The sequence below is a fragment of the Gavialis gangeticus genome, unplaced genomic scaffold, assembly GCF_001723915.1.
Source record: "Gavialis gangeticus isolate Ggan-Ray unplaced genomic scaffold, GavGan_comp1, whole genome shotgun sequence".
In the NCBI taxonomy this organism is placed as follows: domain Eukaryota; kingdom Metazoa; phylum Chordata; order Crocodylia; family Gavialidae; genus Gavialis; species Gavialis gangeticus.
The window spans coordinates 13,423,999-13,450,461 of record NW_017728964.1 but is presented as its reverse complement, the minus strand read 5'-3'; the positions used below and the strand labels follow the sequence as shown (position 1 = coordinate 13,450,461).

The 26,463-nt window shown below is 47.8% G+C and overlaps 4 protein-coding genes across 9 annotated transcripts in view; 2 read left to right on the top strand and 2 right to left on the bottom strand.

Moving 5' to 3' along the window:
- Window positions 1–298, bottom strand: part of ACOX1 (acyl-CoA oxidase 1) — a 51,799-nt gene extending 51,501 nt beyond the window's left edge. Inside the window, exon 1 of one of the 2 annotated variants that reach the window (XM_019503172.1) lies at window positions 106–298. In XM_019503172.1, the coding sequence (XP_019358717.1) occupies window positions 106–217 (112 nt within the window). In that variant the 5' untranslated portion in view covers window positions 218–298. The remainder of the gene's footprint in view (window positions 1–105) is intronic. The other variant, XM_019503165.1, reaches the window with a different exon arrangement.
- Window positions 299–389: 91 nt separating this feature from the next.
- TEN1 (TEN1, CST complex subunit) lies at window positions 390–6,737 on the top strand. Of its 2 annotated transcripts, none has more exons than XM_019503218.1 (4): window positions 390–527; window positions 3,887–3,996; window positions 4,142–4,299; window positions 5,377–6,737. In XM_019503218.1, the coding sequence occupies exons 2-4, from the start codon at window positions 3,908–3,910 to the stop codon at window positions 5,511–5,513; spliced, it is 384 nt and encodes a 127-aa protein (XP_019358763.1). In that variant the 5' UTR covers window positions 390–527; window positions 3,887–3,907; the 3' UTR covers window positions 5,514–6,737. The 2 variants fall into 2 exon arrangements, with proteins under 2 accessions (XP_019358763.1, XP_019358768.1); XM_019503223.1 differs by lacking the exon at window positions 390–527 and adding an exon at window positions 824–844.
- On the top strand, window positions 4,212–19,775 carry CDK3 (cyclin dependent kinase 3). Of its 3 annotated transcripts, none has more exons than XM_019503191.1 (8): window positions 4,212–4,299; window positions 9,580–9,729; window positions 10,707–10,784; window positions 14,445–14,565; window positions 15,186–15,356; window positions 15,653–15,754; window positions 17,314–17,517; window positions 18,838–19,775. In XM_019503191.1, the coding sequence occupies exons 2-8, from the start codon at window positions 9,602–9,604 to the stop codon at window positions 18,961–18,963; spliced, it is 930 nt and encodes a 309-aa protein (XP_019358736.1). In that variant the 5' UTR covers window positions 4,212–4,299; window positions 9,580–9,601; the 3' UTR covers window positions 18,964–19,775. The 3 variants fall into 3 exon arrangements, with proteins under 3 accessions (XP_019358736.1, XP_019358752.1, XP_019358746.1); XM_019503207.1 differs by lacking the exon at window positions 4,212–4,299 and adding an exon at window positions 8,542–8,642; XM_019503201.1 differs by lacking the exon at window positions 4,212–4,299 and adding an exon at window positions 8,544–8,680.
- A 2,870-nt stretch (window positions 19,776–22,645) lies between these two features.
- EVPL (envoplakin) overlaps window positions 22,646–26,463 on the bottom strand; it is a 30,025-nt gene continuing 26,207 nt past the window's right edge. Inside the window, exon 22 of one of the 2 annotated variants that reach the window (XM_019503141.1) lies at window positions 22,646–26,388. In XM_019503141.1, coding sequence (XP_019358686.1) covers window positions 22,939–26,388 — 3,450 coding nt within the window. In that variant the 3' untranslated portion in view covers window positions 22,646–22,938. The remainder of the gene's footprint in view (window positions 26,389–26,463) is intronic. The other variant, XM_019503149.1, reaches the window with a different exon arrangement.

Below are 26,463 nucleotides of genomic sequence, written 5' to 3'. Positions count from 1 at the left end.
TTCAGCAGTAGGCGGGGGACTGAGGGGGCGGGGTCTCCCAGGGCGTGTGGGAGGGGCCTGGGGGCGCGGGGCGTCCCGGGCCGGCGGGCAGGGGTTCCCCCTCACCGATCTCGCGGCGGCGGGTCGTGCGCTCGGCGCCGCCGTCCAGGACATGGGTGAGCAGCTCGGGCTGGAAGGCAGCCGCCTCGCGCTCCCTGCGCAGGTCTGGGTTCATCATGATGATGGCGGCGGCAGCGGAGGTGCGCGCTGGTCACCGAGCCGGGAGCGACCTACCGGCCAGGCCCCGCCCCTCAGCCCGCACGTCCAGCGGAGCCGCCGTCACGTGACACTCGAGTTCCTCCATCCTCCGCCCCCTCCCCCCCGGGGGCGGGGCGGGGACTCTGCCCGGAAGAACCAATCAGGGGGAGGCTCTGGCTGGGCGAGACCCGCCCCCACGTGGCTGCTGCTGAAGGGACGGAGCCCCAGGGCTCGGTCACGTGGGAGCCGGAGGCGGCGGCGATTGGACGCGCTGGGAGGCGGGAGTGGAGGTAAGGGCGCGGGGGAGATGACCCCTGTGTTAGAGCTATGCAAGGGGGGAACCTGCTCCCCTGCTTCGGGTCCAGAGAAAATTTACTGATCGGGGGCGGGGCGGGGCGGGGTTGGGCTGGGCTGCGTTACGTTACGTTACCGTGCTGCAGAGTGAAGTAAAGATGGATGTGATGTCACTTGAACAAATGCAACGTCACTAAAATTAATGCAACGTCACTGGTTCATAGAATCATAGATAATAAGGGTGGGAAGGGACTGCAGGAGGTCACAGCTAGTCCAAGCAGGACCAGCCCCAACTAGCTTATCCCAGCTAAGGGTTTGTTTATCCAGGTTTTAAAAGCCTCCGAAGATGGAGATGCCACCAGCCCTCTGGGGTAACCAGTTCCAGTGCTTCTCTACCTTCCTAAGGCATGTATGTGCCACAGTGCCAGGTGCTTTCAAAAGTACCTGGCACTGCATTGCATGCATTTGTATAAATGGTGAAATATGCATCAGTGCTGAGAAAGTGGCGGTGGCACTCTTTTGAATTAAAATAGGTTGGAGGTATTTTAGTTAAAAAGCATGCTGCTGCCATTTTCTCAGCAGTGATGCATGCTTTACCATTTATACAAATGCATGCGATGCAGCGCCGGGTGCGTCAGCTCACGTGCTCAGCAGACTCGATTAACTGAGTGTGCTTCAACGCGCTGGATTTCCGAGGCGTTGGAGCAGACAAAGATATGTGTATAGATGCCCCTAATTCTTCCTCATATAATCTAAACTTCCCTTGCTGCAATGTGAGCCCATTGCTCCTTGTTCTGTCATCTGCCACCACTGAGAGTAGTCCAGCTGCATCCTCTTTTGATCCCCCCTTCAGGTAGCTGAAGATTGCTATTAAATCCCCTCTCGGTCTTCTCTTCTCCAGACTAAATAAACCCAGTTCCCTCAACCTGTCCTTATAAGTCATGACACCTTATATTAAAAAAATGCAACAGGCTGTGCCAAAGCAGTCCAGAGATACCTGTGTTCTTAGCCCTGTTGGTGTTATGGTTTAACATATCTCTCTCTTTCGGGTGCCAGAAACACGATCTACCATCCCTTAGCTTTTTCACAGGGCAGCCTACACATTGCTGTTGCTGTTCGTCGTTTCCACACCTAAGTGAATATTTGTCTAAGTTAACGTTACCCCACCTGAGTTAAAGCTTTTAGCTGAAATTAGAATGGACGGTAGGGCTGTGAAGTAGAAGAGAGGTTATCAGGACTGGCCAGGAGACACCAAAGGCAAAAGAAAGGCGAGCCTGATTGGTGGGCCATCAAGAGCAAAGATTTTAATTAGTGTTGTAAGTCATTAGACTTATATGTGCCTCTCTTTCAGATTCATAAAACAAAATCAAGCCTTCTTGAACATCTTAATGCATCCAGTGCTTCACTGAAAGTTACTTCCATACCTCAGTTAATGTTTCTAGCTAGAGTTGAAAGCAGTCTGAGGGAGCTGCGTTACTAGGAGCAGCTACTATGGCTAACAGACAGCAGGATTGCAGAACAAAGGATAGCTTGATTAGTGGAACCATTAAAGATCATTCAAAAGGAGGGAGGGTCGTTCACACCTGTAGAATGAAGAGTTTAGAAGGAATCAGGTAGATTTTAATGACATATGAATTTAATTGATGCTGTCTCTGCTGCCTGAACAGAAAAGCTGCTGCCACTGCCAGGCAGCTAGTTTTAAATTTTGGGTGGAGCAGGAATCAAAGGGGGTGTGCACCGGTGGATCCACCCCTGTACCTCCCTGTCAATTACTTCTACATCTGAGTTAGTTACTGCACTCAAGTTTTTTAGCTGGAGCTAAAAGGTGTCTGTGGGGCGTTACCAGAAATGGCTAACAGACAGCAAGACTGCAGAAGAAAAGGTAGTTAATTATGGAACATAAAAAGGGTCCAATACTTATGAGAGAAAAAGGGTCATTAATACTTGGGAAATGGAGAGAGATTACCAGGAAACAGGGAGGTGATAATGAACCCTCCGTAAGCCTCAATAGAAGTGCCACTTACCCTCCCAGACAGTTGGTTTTAAAGTTTGTGTAGCGCAGGAGTGAAAGGGTGTGAGGTGCAACTGCACCACTGCACCCCCCTGGATCTGCCCTTGCCTTCCAGCCTGTTTGAAGTATTTTGCTGTCTCTGTCTTGATTAAGGCCTTGAGTGGATATGAGGGAAGCAGAGACCTTTATGTGCCCCTTCAGGCCTAGGTTGCCCAGACAGGATTTCAGCTCATCTTCCTCAAGCTCTCCAGGGATCGAGATCTTTGCTTCCTCTTCCTCCAGCCCACAATGATGTTGGCTTCTGTTTCCCATTGTCTCAGGCCTGGGTCTCGGAGGCACCTGCTCTCAGGAAGTGCATATGGGCACTGGAACAGCGGAAGGGGATCTTGGACAGAGAGATAAGCTCTAGTTTAGAAGCCATGGGGTGTCTGGCTTTGATCTGTTAGAGCAATTCGAATCAGAGCTTGATTTGAGGAATAACTACTCCATAGACTCTGGGCTCTATGGCCCATTGAGTCCTTGTGTTGAGTTAGGATAGGCCTCTTGGAGAGAGATCTCTGCAAGTCTTTGTAGAGTTCTTAAATATTGTTATGGAGCCTGATTGCCATAGACATATATTGAAGCAAACTACTTCTCACACCCTATTTTTCTCTGCATACATCCCTTGGAAAGTTGTGATCCAAATAATGATAGGCCCCTCTTCCTGCAGCACTGAAATGGGACAGCCCTGGAAACAACAGATCTGGATGAAGAGAGACTGTCAATGGCCTTTTATATCTGACACAAGGCTTTTTAGTGGGGAAGCCAGCCAGGAGTACTCCCTGTGACCCAAACATGGCCTGAAAAACACCCAGTGAAAATATTCAGAATTTGGCTCGTATTGTAAGCTTCATGCTGTGTCACCTGAGCATTCACCGGCGAGCCGTGTAGTTAGTGTTGCATTCACATACTTCAGCGGGTCTCCAAGATCTTTTGAGAGAAGCCACAATCTAGAGGCTTGATAACAGCAGTGGGACCCAAAAGCTCATGAGTTCTTTAGCCTTAGCTTTTGTGAGTCCTTGGAGGCCTCTGGCAGCCTCAGTCTTCTTCAGCTTTGATACGCATAGACCTGGAACAAGTATACTTGTATTGTGTGGTTGCTGAGGGGATGCACTGAAGTGTGCAGCACTTTGAAGATACTTATTTATAGTTAGAACTTAGCAAAAATGAATTAAATATGATATGAAAGGCAAGGGTGGACCTTCATTGTATACATAAGGGGGGCAGTTCTAGGTAAATGTGGGCGTCTATAAAGGGAATCCTGTGAACCTTCAAACACCTGCCTTGAATTTTGTGCATTTATAGGACTTGCAGCAGCTGTGCAAGATGCTGCCCAATCCTGGCATATATTATTTCCCTTGGGAGATAAATTCTGGACCTGTCCGGGTTGGGGAAACACTGAGGACATTTGGCAGGTGAGTGCTGTTCCCAGACTCCTTCCAGGCCATTTCTTTCTTTCCGTATCTTCTTCCTCCCCTCAGCATTTCCTTCATATCCTGGGTGTGTCAGCACACTTCTGAGGGCTGTTGCAGCTGAGTTTAGCAAATCAATTGTTTTCAGGTTGCACTGCTATGACCTGGCCCAGTCTGAAGCCATCCTCACAGCCCAGCGCAACTCAGTCCAGCACCAGGTCCGTGTTTGCACCAAATTTGTGGAACCGTTCCAAGCCCAGCTTGGGTCCCTGTATGTGGCCTTGGGAGACATGGAACAGAGGGATGGTACGTCTTTGTTTGCCTTATATATGGGTAAGGAACTGTTCATTCGGCACTGGGCAGGTCTGGGTGAAGAATGACCTGCCCAGGTCTAGAAGTGCTGCCAGCATGAGGGGAGAGGGGGGAAGGGGCACTTGATGCATGCTCCAGTTCAGCCTCTGGCCTATTTTATTCACCTTTTCCACCCAAAGCAACTATCCAGTCCCCCTGCACTAGGCAGGAAAAGACAACTGGGGTCCAGTGACCCCAGTGAGGTGACTGTCCAGTATGCTTTTGAAGATTTCCAGGGTAGGTGACTGCACCACCACTGGAGGGGGTTTATTCCACAGTCTGGACACCCTGACTGTGAAGGAGTTTTTCCTGGAATTGAGCCTGAAGCGGCTTTCCAGGGGTTTGTATCCATATGATGGAGAAGGGGTTGGGGCTGTGCTACCACAACCAGGAGCAGCTCCCCCATCTGCCTCTGGCACACCAACATCTTACAAGTTGAGGTTGGGGTGTTTTTGGCACTTCGCCCCAAAATTTTTGCCAATCTCTGCTGTAGTATAATTTGCTAGCAGGCCCGGACAATAGGCTTAGCTGTTTTCTAGAGACAGTCTTGGAAGGGCTATAGGGTTGCAAAAAGCAACTGGGTGGTTTTGTTCCAGGTCATATCAGGGAAAAAATAAATCAATCACTGGAGTTCTTAATTACCTTGTAGGACACTTGGAGATTTGCATTACATAACTGACTTGCAATACAATACTACTCCTCCTGGCTTCCACCAACCGTCTCAAAACACTTTGCAAACAGACATGCTTTTAACTGTGTGCTGCCGTCGCAAATTATCCCCATTCTTGCAGATACGGAAACGGAACAGTCCGAGAAACTGGAGAGTCGTGCCCAGCCTGTAAGGGTCAGAACCGACAACTCTGGGTCATGCTCCAGTTGATTCTATATAAAACTGTGTCCTTGGGCATCTCTGCCTTACTTTCCATGGGCTTTCCAACTACAGCTTTCTTTCTCCTGCTTTTGTACTTCCTGGAAGTTGCTCCATAACATTTTTCCTGTAGAAAAACTACATTAGTTATTTTCTGTTCACAGGTGAAGGGCCCGTGCTGAAGGCTCGAGTCCTGACATGTGTGGAAGGGATGAATCTGTCCATGCTGGAGCAAGCCATACAGGAGCAGAGGAAGTATTTCCAAGACAGACAGGGGCAGGTGGAGAGCAATGCCTCTTAGCATCCTGCTATTGCAAGGACTTGCTGCTGGGCTGGATCCTAGGTTTAGGCAATACATCTAATCTAGCACCTGCCCTCTCTCCATAAGGTCTTTTGTCATGTAAACATTACAAGCTCCTCATTTGATTTTGAAGTCACTGTCTCTTTCCAATCTGTTTCATGTTCTCAGAGCACCCAAAACTTGGACTCACCTTTAGGGATTTTCTTCCTTAGAAGGTTGCTTTTCCCTATTATATTGAGCAACCTCAGAAGGTTGCTTTTCCCCATTATATTCTCACCTCCAACTTTTTGTGGGTGACCAAAGTGGAGGATAACTGTGGCTTAAGCTGCTTTGCCCCTCAGATCCGCCAGCACATCTCACACTGGACTGGAAATGCTCTCTGCTCTTCCAGTCTTGGGCTCACATGACTCTATTACTGTATCACAGCCCTGATTCCCAGAACTCTCACTGTTCTGTTGTTAAGTTGGTCTAGAAATAATATTGTAGAGAAAGAAAAACTGCCTTTCCATTCAGGAAGCCAAACGCATTGTCACCCAAGATCTGAATTAGAATTTGAGCCCAGGTCTTCAGGAATAACCAGCTGATGCCCTGTCCCATACATTGCAAATACAGAGCTAACCTGTATAAAGTCATAGGTGATGATCTATTTTTAGTGCAATAGAAGCATGGCTGGTACATTCAAGATGTACCTGGGGTAGCTCACATACATATAGCAAATTTGTATCAGCAGAAATTTTAGCTGACAAGTATATATCACAGACCCAGGCATACTCGTACACCAGATGCTGCTGTGAGTTCGCTGCTATCAGGATTCAAGTCAGCTAGATTAAAACTGACTCAGGTGTGCCTCTGTATACTACAAACACCCCTCTGGACTGCAGTGTAGACACAGCATGAGAGAAGAGTGGCTAGTGCTTGCCTCTGAACAGCAGTTGGAGTCGCATGCATACCCGAGGAAAGAATATGCCCTAATGCATTCCAAAACACAAGTTTGCAATACCCCTGAGACAGAGTTTAACCAGTTGTTTGCCTCTAAAGAACTACGGTGAGAGAAAGTGGTATGGGGGGAGAAAAGGGGGCTTTTCTTTTTAAAAAACCAAATCTGTTATGGGTTTTTTTTTGTTATTGTATTTCTTATGTTCTGGACTGAGATTTTCATAAATAAAGATGAAGAAAGCAACCAGCCTGTTCCTGGGATGGATTAAAAAACACTTTTTCATCCTAGGGTGTCTGAATCTGTCCCTGCTGCATCCCCAGCGATGACATGGTAGTTTAGGGACGGGCAATTATTTTGGGCAGAGCGCCACTTACTGAGTTTTAGCAAGCCATCGAGGGCCGCATAACAGGCAGCCAGGGGCAGATAAATATTAATTTTCTAAAAATTTTAGGGGCCCCGCAGGCTGGATAGAATGGCCTGGTGGGCCACATTTTGCCCACCCCTGTGGTAGATTGTAACCCTGCATGGGTTTTTCTTTTCAAAATAATGGGTCCATAAAAGCTTCTTTCAAGGGGACTGGACTTTGGAAGAGCTACAGCAGGAGGAGGACATGAGAAATCATCAAGCCCTGTCTAGCTTCAGGGCACCCAGCACAAACCACTTGCTTAACTAAAGCCACCCTTTTTATAAATGACAGAAAAATACTAGTAGGGGGTGGGAGAGAATAGGTCTGATTGCAAGAGAGAGATGATCCCAAGCTGTGACAAGAACACCAAGGTCTTAGGTGAGCTAGAAAGCAGAACACACTGCGCAGCCCAATGCAGAACATTTTGTACTCTCAGTTATTTCTTCAGCTCACCACATCTGAGGTGAATATACCCTGGGGGGAATGTTAGTGACGGGTTTCCCAAGAAAGAAGTCAGAAGGATATTGGGGTATGTGGTGTCCCATGATACAAGCTTCCTGACATTGAGTGCATAAGATTTACCTTAAATTTGTAAGGATGACATTTCCTTGCATTTTGCTCCGCATAGTAATTAAACTCCTACAGCATTGTCCTAGCATGCTGCAAGTTCAATCTAAGCCCAGAGACAGGCTCCCAAGAGGTTGCTCCGAAGTCCAGGTGAGGAACGTCCTCAGAACATTGCAATTTACTAGTCATTTTCCATAGAGGTTTTCTGGGTAACCTGATGCTGCTTTTATTTGGGGTAGTAAAGTTTTTGAGCAAATAGGCCAGCAGTGGAACAAAAGGGCTTGTTTCGAGTCACTCTTAGCGTGTAGTCTTACCTACCATGCCAAAAAACTCAGGCGCTGGGTGGGTTGTACCAGTCCATGTAGAGCAGGCCATCCTACAAAGTTAAGGAGCATGTGAGAGGAACACAGAACAGCAGCTAACACAGACAGTGAAGATTAGAGAGGCCTGTTTTCAAGGCTTTACATTGGAATTGAGCCTCTTGAGACAGATTCATCAGCATTTTCCGTATCGAAGGCCACTGATGTTCAGACTGACCAATAGAGTTATTCCCCCTCGCTCCATTATTTTCTTCAAAATGTCAGAGAAAGCAGCTGTACCTAGGCTGATAAGTTTTAGATGTTAATATTTATTAGTATTCGGATAGCATCCATAATACCAGGAGCCTGTTGGGCTAGGTGCTGTAGAAACCCAGAACAAAACATCTGGGTTCCAGAGAGCTTGCAATCTGTGGGTCTCAGTTGCTCCTTGCCAGGGAGACCACATTCATATCCTTGAGAATATCATTTGATCTTCCACTTTTTTTTTTGTTTTGTACTTTTCAGTTGACCATTTCCCACGACTTTTACGTCCATAGAGAGATTGATCCGGATTATTGGAACGATGAACTGCATTGATACCACATCAGAGTCTGTTTCTTCTGCTGTTGCTTGCCTCTTTATGCCTTTCCCTTCCCCTCCATGCCAGCCGGCATCTGGAAGAATGCAACATGACTTAGCTGCACAAATTTCCTTCCTTTACGGGGACAGCACTCAGGCCCTCTACACTGCACCGCATGCATATCTCCCCCTGGTGGAGAAATCAAATGGGGAATGAGAGTCCAGATGAGTTTTGACCCTTTAGGGACTCAGTAGATGGGAGGAAGGGCACATGGCAAGCAGAAGGCCAGTGGACCCGGCTGGGGACAGCTGCGTTCGGGCTGCATGCAGTGGCTGAACAGGCAAGCTCCAGGCTGTCCACAAGCGCTACCCAAGCAATGTAATTCCCTCGATAGCTCCTTGGGCAGGCAGATGAATGCAAATCCATCCGTTTTACAGGCTGCGGGGCCAGCTGTTCGTGCAAAAATTTTTGAAATCAGTAAAGGACAGTGCTGCCTTTACAGCACGGGGAAGTTAACCAGTGGCAACTGTTTTCTCCAGGCATGAGCATGGACTTTAGGAACTTCAGTACAGGGTTAGTGTGGTTGGGAAATGCATGCACGCAGAGGCGGATTTTGCACCATTATAAACATTAGAAAAAACAGCCAATGCTATTGAACCGGTGGATGGTAAGGAACAATATTGTGTAGGACATGGAGGAGTCTTGGGTAAAAAGCAATTTATGGGCGGCGGGAGGAAAAAGATGGAGATGGCATGAGGCAGGATCAGTCAAGGCTTTTGGCATCTAGACCCGTTCTCCAGCATATTTATCTTATAAGAACCCATTTTTTGATCAAAGAAGGGCATTTCTATATACCAAGACATGCATTCAGAACCCAAACCAGAGCACATAACGAATTGCTGGTGTATTGGACAGGCTGCATGCATTATTTATTTGTATAGCAGCACCGCTCTAAGAAGTGCCGTTAGACTGGGAAGACATCGTGGCATGTTGAGGGCTCACGGGCTTGTCAATTGTGGTTAATGTGGGAGACGTGCAAGAAGGGTCGTGTACAAGTGAGGCTCTTCGGGGGATATTTTAACAACGGGAAATTGATCTGCAAGGGTTGGGAGAGGTTTGATGAGGGTATTACAGTGGCAAGCTTTTAAGGCAATACCTTCGCTTATCTAACATTTTGGTAGAGGTACAGGAGCCACGACGTCCTCCTCTTTAGAATGCAATGCCCAAGAAAAATGGCAAAGGGGAACCCCTACTAATGCATCGAGGGCATGTTGCAGATCCAAGGCAGCAAGCAGATACATGGACATGTTCCAGGAGGTCTTCCAGAAGGTGGAAAAGATTGGGGAAGGAACCTATGGCGTGGTCTACAAAGCTAGGAACAAGCAGACGGGGCAGCTGGTGGCTCTGAAGAAAATCCGTCTCGATTCGTGAGTGTCTGAAATCCACTAAGCAGAGACCCAGGCCACGAACCTGAGCTCGAAGCCAAAAGATTGGGTCACCCTGTGGTAGGGCTGGGAGTGGTTTTCAAAATGCAGCTCCTGCTGTAACGGGGTTATGCAGAGCACCTCACAGCGTGAAGAAACCACGAGAGTGCCCTGCTGAGATTGTCTGTGGCAGGTCTGGACACACAAAGGGGGCGAAATCTCAGTCAGTGAGAAAGCGGCAGCTCAGTCATACTTGAAAGCAATTATCCTAGTCAAGCGTAAATCAAAACTTAGAGCTAGGATCCAGCCGATGTCATGTATGGTGCATTATTGGCAAAGATTGAAATCCTGGTTACAGCCCCCCAGGGTCATCAGTCCAGCACGACTGATCAGTACTGCTGACTAAAAGCTCTTAGCGACAAGAAACGTACTTTAGCCTGAGAGCAACAAACCAACCTCAGATAGCCACAGAAACTGCAGGGTTTTACACTCCTTGTTGCAAGGTCCTGCCGCCTCAGCCCCCCTCAGCAGGGCTTTTGCAACCCCAGTCTCACTGGTGTGGATACACGTATGCTACGTGCAAACCCTGTTGACGCGCAGCTGAGTTGACCCCGTCCATGCCAGTGGGACTAACAGACTCCCTTTAATTGGTCTAAATAAAGGCCTGGCTTTCAAGAGAGCTCCTCACCCAGGAAATCCCATTAGTCATTTATGGCTCTTTTTGGAAACCTGATCCCAGCTGGGTGTCTCACTCATCTTCAGCTGGTCTGACCCCCTGAGTCTGAGTCAGGTAGATACAGGCTAGTGGAGCTCCTAAGTCAAAGCACCTTATGATTTATATAGTAAGTGTCCACCAAAAAGAAAGGCTAGAACGGAAGACATCTGGGAGCTGCATCCATTGGCGTCTCGCCAGTAATATACCTGGAGAACTATGGGATTGCAATGAGTGTACCATGACACAGAGCCCGTCTTCCCCACAGGGAGACCGAAGGTGTTCCCAGTACAGCAATCAGAGAAATCTCACTGCTCAAGGAACTTAAGCATCCAAACATAGTCAGGTAAGAGCGTTGCACTTAAAAACGGGTTTTTAAACCTAGTGCTCTAAGAATTGACAGAGTGGATGAATAGCAGAAAGGCTTGCTTTAATAACTGCCAACAAGCTACAAAACTAAATGACAGAAAAAGACTCTTTCCCAATATAAAATGAGGTATCAGTCCTTGTATGATCTGAGCTGCAAAGAGGTCTTTTTCCAAGGCAGGCAGGAAGCAGTTCTTGTACAGCCTCACAGCCTGGATCCTTTGCTTATCGTCTGGGTGGCAGGATGGCTTCTTGGTCTTCCCTGGACTGCACACACCTTGCTGCAATGGTGATGTGTAGGAGGTACACAGGGGTGCATGTGCACCCCCTGAGGGTACTGGTGCACCCCATGACTGGCCGCAAGGCAATGGGCGGGGGGGCAGGCAGGAATGTCGGTGCCCCCCTGCAAGCAGCGGCCGGGGAGTGGAGCGCCACTGCGCTCCCAGAAGCAGCTGCAGCCACTTCCAGAAGCGGTCAGCCCACCCAGCCACAGCAATCAGCCCCCCCTGCCCCGAACAGTAAGATCGGCTGTAGGGCCCCCCCCGGGTCATCAAGACTGGCCATGGGGGACCCCCCCTTGCCTCCTGGTTGCTGGCTGGTTGCTGGGGGGCACATACTCCCCCCCCGACTAGGGCAGCACCAGTTGCCCATGCCTTGTTGGCAGTTCTGTCTTGCTTTATACTGTTTAATTATATAGCTTCAAAGCATTTTTCCATGATAGTTGGCTGATTAGAGTCCGAACAAACAGGAAGGAAAAGGGTGACCATCATATTACAACTGCTAAATTGCCTGGCTCCTGTTTTGGATTTGCCTAGGTGTGAAGACTTGTGTGTCTCTGCAGCCGCTGCAATTATAGGTTAGTTACAGATGATGGGTCTCGAGTGGTCAAACAGGATGCTTAGAGGCATTACCAGACCTGTTTTGGGGTATCTGTTTATCAGTGGGGCAAATTTGCAGTACCTGTTACTGGTGATGGCCTGTTTACCAAACTCCAGACACTGAATGGTTGAGACATTTGTAACACCTTAGACATTGGATGCCTGTTTTGAGAAACATGAGCAAGGTGCATTTGTCACATACAGGGCATCCTTCCTGTACCTTTTACAGGTTTCTCTTGAGATGCATATTTAGTTTTTTGTCAATTGAACTAGCAACTAAAGAAGACATGCATATGTAGTTTCCTTGCCTTCTCTGGCTCAGCCTTTTCTTTGACTTTTGTAGCTAGATGCATGTGATGGGCATGTCAGGTCACTGCCAACAACTTTAGCCATCGCTTTTATTATTTCATGGCATGGGTCTGGTATTGGGTACCACAAGCACTCCACTGCCTTGACACCTAATGGGTTGCAAGCCATTAGTGGAGTTACCACAACTCAGTCTTGCCCAGCCACTGTCCTGCATTTTTGTGCAAGAGACGCTGTCCAATCTTTCACAGTTTTCATATGCTGCAAGAGAAGCACTGTGGGGGTCTGCTTATGGAATTGTGTTACTTGGGCAATGGCAATGAGATTTCTCTACTACTGATTTCATTCAGTTTTGTCAAGCAGGACACTAGAAGAGGTAACTAGATGACCTCCACCTCCTGTATGTCAAGTAAAAAGGTTTGGCTATCAAAAGGCAAGTGCCAAGACATGTTCCCATCACTTACAAGAATTATTTTCTATTCACAGTCTACCTATACAATGCATGTAATTATTTTTCAAGTGATAAAAGCACCTATCAAAGGCTGGGGGGTTACAGGATCATAGAAATGTAGGGCTGGAAAGGACCGCAGGAGGTCACCTACTCCAACCCCCTACTTCAGGCAGAATCATCCTAGCTAAATAGTTGTCCAGCCTCCACTCAGTACCTTCCAATAATGAAGAATCTCTCTTGGGAATCTGGTCCAGTGCTTAATCCCCCTCAGAGTTAGAAAGTTCCCCCAGTCATCCATTGTATAAAACCTTGTTGCAATCTGAGACCATTACCTCTTGTTCTGTAGGAACATTCCCATGATACAAGGCAGTGGAAAAGCTCGCAGCTCTTTTTGTAGCTGGGGGGGTTTCCTGGAGGGGCAAGGTTAGAGCTCTGTTGGCTTAATGGGTTTCTTCTTTTTCCTTCTGCAGTTTTTTCCCCCTCTATTCAGAATTGTAATACACGTTTCCATCCTGCCTGGGAATTTCCTTGACTTTTTTTGTCCTTCTGTTAACATGAGTCTCCTTGCTGAGATCATGGAGAAAAAAAACTGCACCTCAGATAGCATGGCTGGGAACTACCATTTCAGGACCTGTGGCATACATATGCTTCCAGGTAACCGTAATCAGGTGTAGCAATCACAAGTAAACACAACACCCTGTTTGCCGATGGAAGGCACCAGGCTCCCAACCCACAGGGCACTGGGAACTTGCCAAAATTACCCTGAACTGCCTGGCCACAATCCTGTTTTTCTGACCTAGACTCATTTATCACTTAAAGGCTTTTCCCAGACAGTTTCTCTCCCCCCCTGCTTGAAATCCAAGCACTAGTTGCTGCTCTGAGATTGACCTGCTTGGACTGCAGCAGCTCAGTGCTTCTGGGTAATGCCCCTTCCTGCTGGCTTTGTTTTTACCTTCATCAGCCTTTCCCTGTCCTTTTCAGCACTGTCCGTGCACCTGGCAGGGATGGGTTTCAGACCATTCCTATCCCTGCCCTCCAATCCTGCCAGCGACTGCAGGCCAGCTCCTCAGCTGCTGCTTACCTGGCAGGGGAAACACCATGTATCTGGGTCCAAGAAGGCAGTTTTTCTTAAGCTTCCCGGGGATAACTGTTTTTCTGGTGTGGTTTAGTACCCGCCAAGGTGTTGGGACTTAATGCCCATTTTATGGAAATAGGAGGCTTCTTGTTAGCTTGTTCCTGCGGCCGTATGGCTGAGCGGAGGCAAAACTTGGGGTCACCTAAACCCCGAGCCTCAGGGCTTGAGACTGCACGTAGGATGGCTGCCAAAAGATTTTGGAAATATCTGAAGCCCTTGGTGGGAGTGGAGGATGTTTGCCAGTTGTAGGGCCACTTACGGTTCTGAACTGACTCATGGATTTGGGCTTGATTTGGCTGATATGACTTGGAACACAAAAAGTTTCTTTTAAAAAAAAAAAAAGGGAAAAAAAAAGCTCCTCAGCTGCTGCTCTGTCCCTGAAGCTAGACCTGTTTACACCTCTTTTGGAACTGGCCCTCTGGTCTCATTTACAAACCAGTTGCTGCTACTGCAATGTGGAAGGGTTAGAGAGCTGCCAGGGAGATCCTGGGAAAACCAGCACAATTGTGTTATGGTCAGTCGCTGAAGAAAAGAAGCTGAAAGAGAACTGATATAGATGATTTCCAACGGCCTTTTCTACAGCAGATGACTTCAGTTTATCTCCAGTGGCTTAGATGTGGACCATTACTGTTCCATACCTACTATTGCTGCTATTTAGACAAACCCATGCCTGCTGGTCTGCATAGGGAGGTGAAAGAATGCAGGTGCCCATGCAGTATGTTGAGTCAGCCAAAGGCAATAGTGACCTGCCTGCTTGGAAAAGGATCTACTTATAAAAGAAAGATTTCATCCCCTTTTCTCTCTAGGAGTGAGTGTGAGAAGCAGGACTTAAGCTCTGCTCTTCTGGCAATAGCTGTGTTTCATTTCTAGGCTTCTGGATGTAGTGCACAGTCAGAAGAAGCTATATCTGGTCTTTGAGTACCTGAATCAGGACTTGAAGAAGTACATGGACTCGTGCTGGACAGGAGAGCTCCCGCTGAGTTTGGTCAAGGTACGATGGTCCATGAAGCTGGAGCGCTCCCTGGGCGAAATGCCCGTGGGCAGCATTGAGACTTGCTGCCTTCTACCAGTGGGAATCAGAACTGCTCAGCTATTTGTTAGATCTTGTTAGAGACTTTCCTTAAGCTCCCAGCATAAGGGACCAGTTCCAATGCAGAAGTCACTCAGAGCTGCAGTGTCTTAACTTGGCAGGTGAGACCCAGGGTGACTAAACCTGGTGCATCTTGTGGGGGAGTAGGGAGGAGAGAAAACCCTCTAGGCATTACCTTTCAGTATATTAATTTTCCCAGCCACTTCTAGTCCTCTCAGCTTGCTTGACCACAAACTGAAGGTGGAAGTGTATTCAGGAGAGCTGCTAATAGTTAGTATGCTGAGCACTGAAATATTGGTTGTGCCTCTGGTATCACCACTGACATTTGATTCCCTACTCCCCGTGTAGCAAGTCTGACTGGGGTTGAACTGTCAGGGGTTGCATTGCTATAATGCAGTATTTTCCAAAGAGGTGCTGCCCACATGCTTAGAGGACTCCCCTGTTTTAAGGATGCTAATTTAAGACACCCAAATCTTCCACAATGTCCAACTGCATCTGTGTCTGGAATCTCCCCTCTGTAGAGCTACCTGTTCCAACTGCTGCAGGGTGTGAACTTTTGTCACTCGCACCGAGTCATTCACAGAGACCTGAAGCCTCAGAACCTGCTTATCAATGAAGTTGGAGCCATCAAGCTGGCAGATTTTGGTCTGGCGAGAGCCTTCGGAGTTCCTTTGCGCACTTACACGCATGAGGTAATGTTAGGGTCCCGTCCCGTCAACGGTGCCTCAGTTCAGTACCTCTGTCTGTCTTCTTAGCTAATCTGTTTTGTTTAAATTCTCCAATTTTGTAGAAATTCATAGATTATCCTCCAGCGTGCCTATCAATAACTACCTTTGTGTTGGGCATTTAAATGCCATGCTCTGATTGCACAGTTCATGTGTCTGCTGACCCTTTACACGGATGGAGAGGACACAGATTAATGCTGGAACTGCCCATGCCAAACACAGGGAACCTTGCTTGCCTGACGATGAAAATTGGTTTCCTGCAGGTAGTGACCTTGTGGTACCGGGCCCCAGAGATCTTGTTGGGATGTAAATACTATTCAACTGCGGTGGACATCTGGAGCATTGGCTGTATCTTTGCAGAAATGGTACAGTGTGTTTAACTCCTAATGGTCCAGTTTATACTTTTAATCACTGTCCTGGGTAAGACAGAATACACTCTGTTCACAAGAAAGGCAACCAGGAGGGCAGCAGTGTCAACACATGCAGCCTGTGGTGTGGGGCGAGTACAGGACTGAGGTAGGGTGACCACCTGTCCCTAATTGGGCAGAACAGTTCTGCAATGGGAACCTCAGCTCACGATCCCAGGCTGCATGACTCCGGGATAGCATTTGTCCCAGATTTGCAGCCTCATGCAGGGATCCATGGGAAATGATGGGTTCCCCCTTTCAGGCTGGCAGTGTTCCAGCCTGTAAGGGGCTGCTGGGAGTGGGACGCAGGAAACACCACAAGCATGTGCGTGCCTGCACACATGCACGTGGCTGGGAATACAGCTGGGAAGCATGGAGAGCAGCTCCCTGCAGGTAAGTCTGAGGGGGGTGGGGGCAGCTCGAGGCCCCCACAGTGAGGGAGTGAGGCAGGGACTGGGTATGCTGCCCAGCCAGGGCAGTACATGGGGCTGGGGCAGGGAACAGGATGGAGATCTTCAAGGGGGTGGGGGCCATGGGGGGCACATGCCATTCCAGATTTGTGCACGGGGCAGGGGCAGATGCCTGCCCTGCTGCCCTCCCCCCAGGAGCCCTCTGCTGGCTGTGCTGCCATGGCAAGGTGCCTCCTGCCCACCCAGCAGCATCAAGGGCAGCGGAGTGGATCTGTGCCTCCTACTGCTGGGTGGACAGGATGTGCACAGCCAGCATAGGGCACCTAAAGGAAAGGCAGCAGGGCAGGTAGCCCTCAGCTGGCAGGCTGCATCTGGTCCGGCACTGCCGGGGGGAGGCAGGCATGCGTCCTGCCTTCTCCTTTTGAAAAGGTGGTCACCCTAGACTGAGCTACCACTTCAAACCCCATGTGAGCTCTGTGTTTGCCTTCTGAGCAATGGTGGATTTCATTATCACTGCTTGGGTACCTGTTCCTAGCAGCTGGCTGCAGCAGGATGACTGCATTACAGAGATGCAGTTCCCCTGTACCCATGGTCCTCACACCATAGCCTGCAGAGAGCTGGAGCTTCACTCATATGGGGTTAGCTCTTCCTGCTTCCATAGATACCCAGGTTCTTCCTAGCAAGGCCTGAAACAGGGAGTAAGATGCTGCTACCACTAGAAGGTGCTGTTGTGTAAGAGAAGCTGGAGAAGTTGTTAGGGAACAGAGCTGTCCATGGAAGGCAGCTGCCTTGCAGGAGTGCTGGGGACAGAAGGGGATCAGGAAGAGTGTGTGTGTGCACATGTGCACAAGAGTGTGTCTGTATGCACACGTGGATGGAAAAGAAGAACAAGTGGAGGAGAAATGGAAAGAGGAAAGGCAGGCATAGCCTTCTTTCACTCTCCCAAACTTACTGCACTGTTTTCAGGGTCACAACGTCCTTCCTGAGTTGTGAGCCCTTGCAGCAGGGGTATTATGAGCATCCCATCACAGCTGAATACTGTTCTGATCAGGAAGCTGCTTAAAGGCAGCCACGTAGGCATGAAGGAGCAATGTGTGTTGTTCCCAGGTCACTAGAAAAGCCTTGTTTCCCGGGGACTCCGAAATCGACCAGCTCTTCCGGATTTTCCGCATCCTGGGCACGCCCACTGAGGCCACGTGGCCAGGGGTAACCCAGCTTCCTGACTATAAAAGGGACTTTCCCATATGGACCAGGAGAGAGATGAAGGAAATCGTTCCCAATCTGGACCGGGATGGAAGAGACCTGTTGGCGGTGAGTGGCAGGGGAAAGGGGCGGAGCAGGTACTGATGTCAAACCTTTCAGGTGTGGCAGAAAAGAGAGAGAATTTCAGGCTGAAGTTACACACATGCAGATTGCATTTGTGGGTTCCCCCTGCCCCCAGTCTGCTGCTATATATTTAATCTCTTGGCCACAAAAGATGCAGTTTGGGAAAAGGGATTAATTCTACTAGTCTGCATACATAAGTCACTGAGTGAAGGGCTATGGTCTGCATTATGTAGGTGGTCCAATTAATGTTCATAAGGGTCTCTTAATCCGAATCTATAAAACTCTTCTATTAAAAGTCTTTTACTGCCCATCTCCATGCACCTGAAACCTAAAACCAGGCACCTAAAACCAAAGGGCTCAGAAATGTTAGAATAGCAGTGGGTTTTATCCTGTATAATCCCTGTTATTAAGGTCACTATAGCTCATGCACTGGAAAATGCACCTATGTTTTTTCACCAGAAGGTAAAGTAACTGTATAGAAGCTTGTTCTCATCTTCAGCATCAGAGCTATTGACTTAGGTTGCCAACTGTTACATTGCAATGTGTTGCAGGAAGGCTGCATTTATCTCAAGCTATGGTCACGAGATTTTCTCCCTTGGGCAGCATACAGTAAGAGAATCCTATGCCTCTAAAATTACCATCACTTAGTGGAACCTGCTAGGTGACCAAGTGGGTAAACCAGTTGGTGTTCCTTTGTCAGGTATTTTTGAATGGAAGGTCATGGGGCTATATAGTGGGCAGGGATGTATAAAGTACTGATCAGTGGTCCCATATAGTAGAACAGTAGCAACATGGCCTACATGTGTTTATCTGGAGCAGGTTCTCCCCCTGCATGTGCTCAAGCCATACTAAAAGGAACACAGGGTGCCTGGGCTAATTAAACTCAGATAGGCGGAGGCCATGGCTCTGGTCCATAGCAGGCTTTCTAATGTATGTATTTTTTTCAAATACTTGGGAAAGTGTGCTTTGATGGTTGGGAATTCTATAGAGGAACTAATTTAGGTTGTATTCCACACTGCCGCTAAGTTATCCTAGGCTAATCACTTACCTTTTCTTTCCTCAATCTGTAAAATGGGATATCAGTATATCTGACTCAACTGGAATTTTACCCCATTTGATTATGAAGGCCTTTGGGGTCATCAAATAAAAGACACCGTAAAAGGCTACCTACCCCCTTTTGAGGCTAGAGGAGAATGCCACAGGCTTGCAGTACTCAAGAGCTTTTGCATTTAGCATAAGGATGTTAATAATCTTGTGATAATGTTAAACATTTTTTAAAAATATCCTCTTGGTTTTCTTTTGCAGCAATTGCTCCTTTATGACCCCAGCAGGCGCATTTCAGCCAAAGCAGCCCTGAATCACCAGTACTTCTTTCAGCAAAGCCCTCACAACATCAAAAACCAATGTGGGCTGCAGAGACACTACAGATAGATTTATAGGTGTGTAGAAAGCATTGCATCCTAACGCAGAGCTCTTTGTGTCAGCACATTTGGCCTCTTTGGTGACTTAGCAGGGAAAGTGCCTACATTTAAAATGCCTGTGTTTTACAAAAACCCAAAGGGAGGGGTAGTTCTCATTTTTGGATGCTCTCAGCCTGTTGCGAAGCAGTGTTGGTCTAAGTTACGTTAGTTTGTCTTTGTGAGGTAGTTACTCGTGATGGGGACAGAGCTGATGGCACCATCCTTGGGAAAACAGGAGACTCACAATAGAGACTAGCTTTGAAATGCTTGTATCCCTTGGCCAGCAGTGCCCAGTGCAGTGTAGATTTTCTCTCCAGCACCTGTTTACTGCCTACTTACTACTGTGGTTCAGATGTTGCAAAGAGATTTGTTGGCTTAGTTTCCAAACATTAGGAAGTCTTTGACCTCGGTTCAGGGCAAGTGGGGTCCATGCACACCACCATTTACCGCTATTAATAAGGATGGGCATCATTAGCATTGATGAGTCGCTGTGTTTAAATTGTTAGGAGTTTTAATTCCTTGTTAAAGTAGTCTAGAATGACCTTCCACTTGCTAAAAGGGGTAGTCAAAAGCATTTGAAGACTAGGAAAAGTCAAGTAATGCAGTTTTGGAGAATCCTCATTTTCCTCTTGCTGTTGCAAGATGTTCCATATGAAATACCACTGTTCGGCTTTGAAAAGTTCTCACCATTCTCCTTTCAGAAGAGCTTTATTGTTAACTTTGGATGCAGAATTCCCTTCTGCATTCGAAAAAATAAAAACTTGGGATTGTTCAGAAATTTTATTGAACGTTTCATTGACTCCTCAGTTGGGTTAGTTGCTCACATGGGCCAGGGGAAAAGAAGCCAACGTTGGTCAGGTCCTGTATATACTGTCACCTTCTCCAGTCACTCTTCTTTCCCCTCCCCAAACCCTTTGTGTTGGTAACTGCTGCAGTATCATCCATACTGTGTTGTACAATGACAGGAAGAGGCTACCTAAAGATCCTTCCACAGGGCCAGCAGTGCAGCTGCATGAAGGAACTAGGTTTCTTTGCAATGAAAACTAGTACAAGCCAATGAAGACTGAAATCTGATTTACTGAGACACACTGGATTCAGATGATTTCTTTGCTCCGTAGTTTGCTCTTTCCCCTTATGAAGGGGACCAGAGAGGCTCCGATGACCAAATTCAACAGCAAAAGTTTTTCTGTAATTTCCCTCTCTTGCAACATTTTTCTGACTTACAACAGATGCCTGGACTGCAGCGATACACCAGGAGGAGCTATTAGCCATCTTTCTCCGGTGAAAAACAACACTGAACAACTGACCTTTTCCACATAGCCACCCATAATTCTTGTAGTTACACTGGGGACTTAAAAGCCAGTGGGGATGCCTAAGCCCTCTCATTTCCAAAATTAGATTTTTAAAAAGCATTATTGTTAGAGAACATCAAGGAAGCAGCTGCCAACATTTCAGGATTAATGCATTTCAGTCTATTCTTTGTTAACAAGAGGGTGATGGCCAAGTACTTCCTGCAGCTCTCAAAACCCTGCAGCTAAGCTTGTGTTACATAGTTGGGATATTGCTATATTTCAGTGACGTCTCCTCTATATACTACCAGCTTTTTGAGGCACAATGCTCAGTAGATAGGGATGAATTGTAGCAAAAGGATTCTTTTTAACCAGGACGTCAAATTTTGAGCTCTGTTTGTTTGGACAGTGCTCTGTCTGCTTTCCGTGGACATTTGAACAATCACGTTTTCCTGGTAAAAAATGTTTCTATGAACATTTTAAAGATGTCCACAGTCGTGCAGTCCAGAAGCAGAAACAATACCACTGAGAGTCATCTGGCCAGTCATAATCACGCAATGCAGCTTGACAGTCAAACACTTTCAAGTAGTCCCCCTGATAGGCAGGGTGATTGGCAGGTTACTCTGAGTGGGGAACCTGAGAAGCTGCTGTCATGCCCACAGGTTTCAGGATCAAGAAAAGAATCTGAATTTTCAAAATTAGCCATTCTTTCTTGGGGCAGTTTACACATGGTTTCCAAGTCTTTAGCTGCAGGGAGCTTGTGACCCCATAGAAACATCTGAAGTGGTAATGTGAGGCTGCTGCTTTTATTCAGGTTCCACAAACTGTCTGCTGCTGATTGGGAATGCCTGGGGTCAAGAGAGGCCTGCTACTAATGAGCTTCAAACCTAACCCTGGCAAAGGGGACTGAAGACCGCATCAGTCAGCTTCAGCACACTGCCTCTTTGTGACCAAACTTAAGTCCCGTGACTTCCAGCCCTAAACCCCAACTATACACAGCAATTAAGGATTTACTACCTAATTAACAAAGCTTGCATTCACTTAATTACACAGTGTTCCCCAATCCTACTTAAGCAGCCTTCATGAAAAGAATAATTGTGCGACACCCACATTGCTTTAAAAGAAATACCAGTTGAGGCACGCTCCATCAACAGGCCACTGTAGGAGCAGGGTAGGGATGAGGAGAACAGGAGTTTTCAGCTCCCTTCCCACAGATGAGCTGAAAGAAAGGCTGAAAGCAAACTCACCCGGCCAGGACTGTTGAGAGATGATGGAGCAACTGCAGTGTCCTCAGAAAAGCAGCCTTATGATTAGAAAGCCCTGTAAGGCAGCTGAGAGAAGGGTAGCCACCCTAAAGCTGCTTTAGAAAGGGAACTGGGTCTCTGATTAGCTGGTTGAAAGCTTGCTGGGAACCTGCAGGGCTGTAAAAGCCAGATGGAGAAACTCGTGGGCTTGGGCTGAGGTAGAAGCTGACTGAAAAGGAGCTTGTGTTAAAAGAGTCTTAAAACCACTGCGTCCAAGATGAGCTCATGGGGGTCATTTAGCACACCAGTATCCCATTTCACTCATTAAATGAATGCCTATCAACTGCTCTACCCCTTCTCTCCGCTTCACAAGACTCAAGCACTCGTTACAGTAAATCCTAAGGAGAGATCTGAATCCAAGCAGGAGCTTGTGAGAGAAGCAGCAGAAAAGGGTACTTAGCTGTTGGCAAACTGTCAGCTTCATCTTGCATTGCCATCTTCCAGCCCCATGTGATGACAAGCTATACTCCCCGCCCCCATGCCAAAATACTGCTAAAGAGTCAGTTTCCTTTAATTGAAATCAATTGTTTCGGGGAAGAATTAGATTAAATACAATATCAGTGGAGATATTGGTGGGCCCATGGTGTAGATGGGAAGAAGAGTAGCCCAGCGGAGGGAAAGCCCATAGAAGCCACAGGATTCTTGTACACTTAGGGACAAAGTAGGAGCAGGTCATTGTCTCTGGATAGCAAAGTGCAAAAGAAGGGACTCTTTCATTTCAGCAGAGGCTGAGTTTTGCAAGTGGTACTGACAGAAGGCCAGTGGGATTTAGGAACCTAAGTTCCATTTACAAAAGGGACGTAATGCAATCGGGCTCAGATTTTCAGAGCTATTTTGGCATTGATTCACTCAATGTTGCAAAGTCTAAATCCCAGCGACTTCGCTCTCAAGTGCCTCAGGCCCTTATGAAAATGGTACCCAGGGCCTAGTTTTAAGGTGAAAAAATACTATTGAAATCATTAAGTGCTTAAGATACAGGGTTGTCAACTAGCAGATCTTTGGTTGACAGCCCTATGCTGAAGGAGAGAGACCTTTTGAGTTTTCACAGATAACAGCAATGCTGGAGACAATTTCTAGTTTTATTGCATGCATAAGAAATGGCCAAACTTGGAAACACGCCGCTATATGTCCCCACTGAAGTCACAGATCTGAAGCTATCGGAAGCACATTTTCTCTAAAGAGTCACCGCTCCTGGCAAAACAGCATCTAGAGGCTAGTGCGAGAACCCTGCCACCCTGATGAATGCCGGCCTCCTTCCTATATGTTAGGTTGCCCCAGTAACTGGCACCCGTGAATAGCTAAGTATAAGACTGCACACCCTTACATACTAGGCAGTCTGTCCATCTGTGAACTCTACCATCCGAACCGGGACAGTTTTGGAGAATGGCTCACTGAGCGGTAAGACTGAAACCCCTCAGAGATGGCAGGGAGGAGCAAGAGGCCACTCCGGGCATCCTTTCGGCAGCGAGTCATGGCTTCCTTATAATTCATCTTCTCTTTGGTGACGGGGTCGACCAGATCCTTCTCGTAGTTGGACTCGTCATGGAGCATTTTGGCCAGGTCATCGGTAATCATGCCTGTCTGGGCAGCTTCTGACACTGGGATGCGACCAGTTTTCTTGGGATCAATGAGTCCTCCGGTTAGGTGCTGGACCTCCAGGTAGGGGAAGGCGCTGTCCTTGGTCATCCACCCTTTCTGAACTGCTTCTCCAACTGAGAGCCTCCGCTTGGTCACTGGGTCTTCGATGCCTGTGAAAGCCTTTTGGGCATTCAGCAGCCTCTGCATATAGGTTCTGTCAATCAGCCCTTTATCGATGGCTTTGTGGACAGAGTACCGATCCCGCGAAAGAAAATCGACAATGCCCCCAGTCGCTGCCTGAGCTTCAAGAAGCTTTTGAGCTGTCATGGGGTCCAGCATCTTCCTGGTGACAGCAGTTTTTATGTTGAACTTTGTGTCTGTGGTAGTGTCATACACCCCAGCGATGGGAAAGTTGTCATCACAGAAGCTTTTCTGTGGGTTTGGAGGAAAGAAGGTTTGAGTTTGCTGGGTGGTTGGTGAGGAGAGCGGAGACTTGGAGATAATGGAGCCGATTGACAGAGACTGGGGTGGCTTGGACTCCCCTGCTACAAGCAGGGCAAACTCAGAGATTGGGATCTTGCCATCTTTGTACAGCTGGTACTCTTCCTTAGTGATCCTCCTGGACCTCAGAGCATCCTCGATGGAGTACTGCTTCCCACTCTTCTTGTCAAGGAGGACAGAGACATCTCCACTGGGGCCAAGGGTGGTGATTTCCTCCCAGTCGCACTCCAGTTCTTGCAGTTGGATATACTGATTCCTGTCTATGATGCCTCTCCTGTAGGCCTCATAAGGAGACATGTCCTTCCCAGTCTCAGGGTCCAAAATGGAGATTTTGGTGGAGAGATTGGTCTCCCTCATCTGGGTCTCATGGCTTATTTCCTCCCGGTTCACCCTGGACTGCAGTTCCCGGATGGACCTCTCTTTCTCATAAATCTGGTCCTTCTCCCTCAGGATATCCGACTCCAGGAGGGAAAGCTCATGCTCCAGCTGCATCTTCTTCTGCCTGTCGCTTTCCGTCCTTTGGCTCAGCAGCTTGGACTCCTCTCGGAGGAAGAGTACTTTCTGCTGCTTCTGCCTTTCCAGCTCTCTCAGCTCACCCTCCAGGGTGGTTCGCTCTTGGATCGCCAGGCTCCGCGCTTTCTGGAGCTCTGCTTCCTCCCGTGCCCAGGTCCTCTTCATGCCTTCAGCTCTCTCGATCCTCTCCCTGAGTCGCCGTATCTCCTCTTCTGCATTCTGCCTAGCTGTCCTCTCCCGGCTCAGCAGCTCCCACACCCGGGCACGTTCATTCTCTAGCACTTTGTCCTTCTCTACTCGGATGACTTCCTTGTAGATGGTCTTCTCCTGGGACTTAGTTTTCTGCAGAATATCAACCTTCACCTGCAGGTTCTTACATTCTCTCTGCAGGTTCAGCACTTGCATCTTCTCGTCATCCAACTCTATCCGCAGGCTGCTAGCGGACTGCTCAAGAACGGGATCCTTCTCTAGCTTGACCACTTCTTCCATAATGATCTTTTCTTGCACTGGCGTGGGGCTTTCTTCTAATTCTTTTATTCTCATGGTTATCTGCCTCATCTCCTTTTCCAATGCCAGCCTCTTCTTTCGATCCTCCTGAAAATTAAGCAACCTCTCTTTCTCTTCCACCACTGAACGAAGCTGCTGCACCTCCCGTTCCAGGTGACGCCGGTTGCTCACTTCCTCATCCAAACTCCTGCTCAGCCTCTTATGCTCTTCTCTGAGCTTTGGATCCCTCTGGGTCAGAACCACCTCCTGCACCACGACTTTTTCCTCAGGCTTTCTCCTCTCCAGCAGCAGGTACATACTCTGTAGGTCATAGATGGTGTCCTCTGCTGCTCTCCTCTTCTGAGACATCCTGCGAACCTCTTGGCGGAGGCGTTCAGCTTCTTTTTCCAAGAGTGGGTCATTTTCATAGTGGATGACCTCCTTGTTGACCAGCTTGGTTTCGACCTTGGACCTCTCTCTCTTCCATTCATCCCTTTCACCCTGAAGTCTAATGAGCTGTTCCTGGGTCCTGCCATTGGTGTTCACCAGCTCATTGAGCTGTTCCTTCAGCCGATCAATTTCTCTAAGGATCTCTGGGCTCTTCTCATGTTTCACCAGCTCCTGGATCACCTCCTTATACTCCACAGTGGGTTTCTGAGACCGGAGGATGTTCAGTTCAGGCAAGGCCTCCTCCACCTCCTTTTCAATCCTTTGTCTTTTACTAGCAACCTCCTGTAGTTCCCATTTCAGACGTTCAATCTCCTTCTCTGTTTCTGGATCCACCAGGAAAATCTCATTGACCCTCTCCTTCACCTCTACTTTAGGTTTTTGTCTCTCTGCAATGCTGTATTTGCTTTGCAGCTCAGCCAGCTCTCCTGTTAGCAGCAGCTTTTTATTCTGCTCTTCCTCAATCAGAGCTCTAAGCTGAGAAGACTCTTTCAGCAGCTCTGGGTCCTGTTCCACCTTCTTCACCTCCTTTACAATGATTTTGGGCTCTGCTGTTTCAATCAGCCTTTCCAGTTCATCAATTCTGCTCTTCAGTTTGATTATCGCATCCTCTGCCGACTTCCTGTTGAAGGTTTCCTCTTCAATTTGCATCTGCAGTGTCACGACGGCTTTCAGCATCTCTGGATTCTTCTCCAGCTTGACCATCTCTTTCACCACCACTTTCTCTCGGATTTTGGGCTGCTTCTGTTCCAGAACGTGCAGGTCTTTCCTGAGCCGTTCCAGTTCAGAGGAAGCCACAGAGCTCTCCTTTTGGAGACGCTTGATTTCCTCGCGGAGGCTGGCTGCCTTGCTATCCAGAGCTGGGTCCCTCTCGATTTTGGTGACCTCTTTGGTCAGCAGCTGGGCTGTGATGGCCTTCCCCTCCTCCTCCATCTGGATGAGCTTCCTGTTCATTGTCTCAATGCCTGCCTGCAGGCTGTTCCTCTTTCTGCTCTCCTCTTCAATTTGATGCTTCATCTTGGACAGGTCTCTCTCCAGTTTTGGGTCTCGGTAATATTCCACCACCTCTTTTTCTTCCACCCTTTCAATGGGCCTCTGAGTCTTCAGCATCAGCAGCCTATTTCTATGTTCTTCCAGATCCTGCTCCACTTTGGCAACTTTGCCCTTCTCTTCCTCCAGCTGTGTTCTCAGTAACTCTGATTCTCTCGTTGATGAGGACAGGTTTTCTGACTGTTGCATTTGTTCTTGTACCGCCTGTACCTCCTCATTTACTTCCTTCTGAAAGAAATAAAACAAGCAGATAGAAAGACAAAAAAAAAAAAAAAAAAAAAAAAAAAAAAAAAAAAAAAAAAA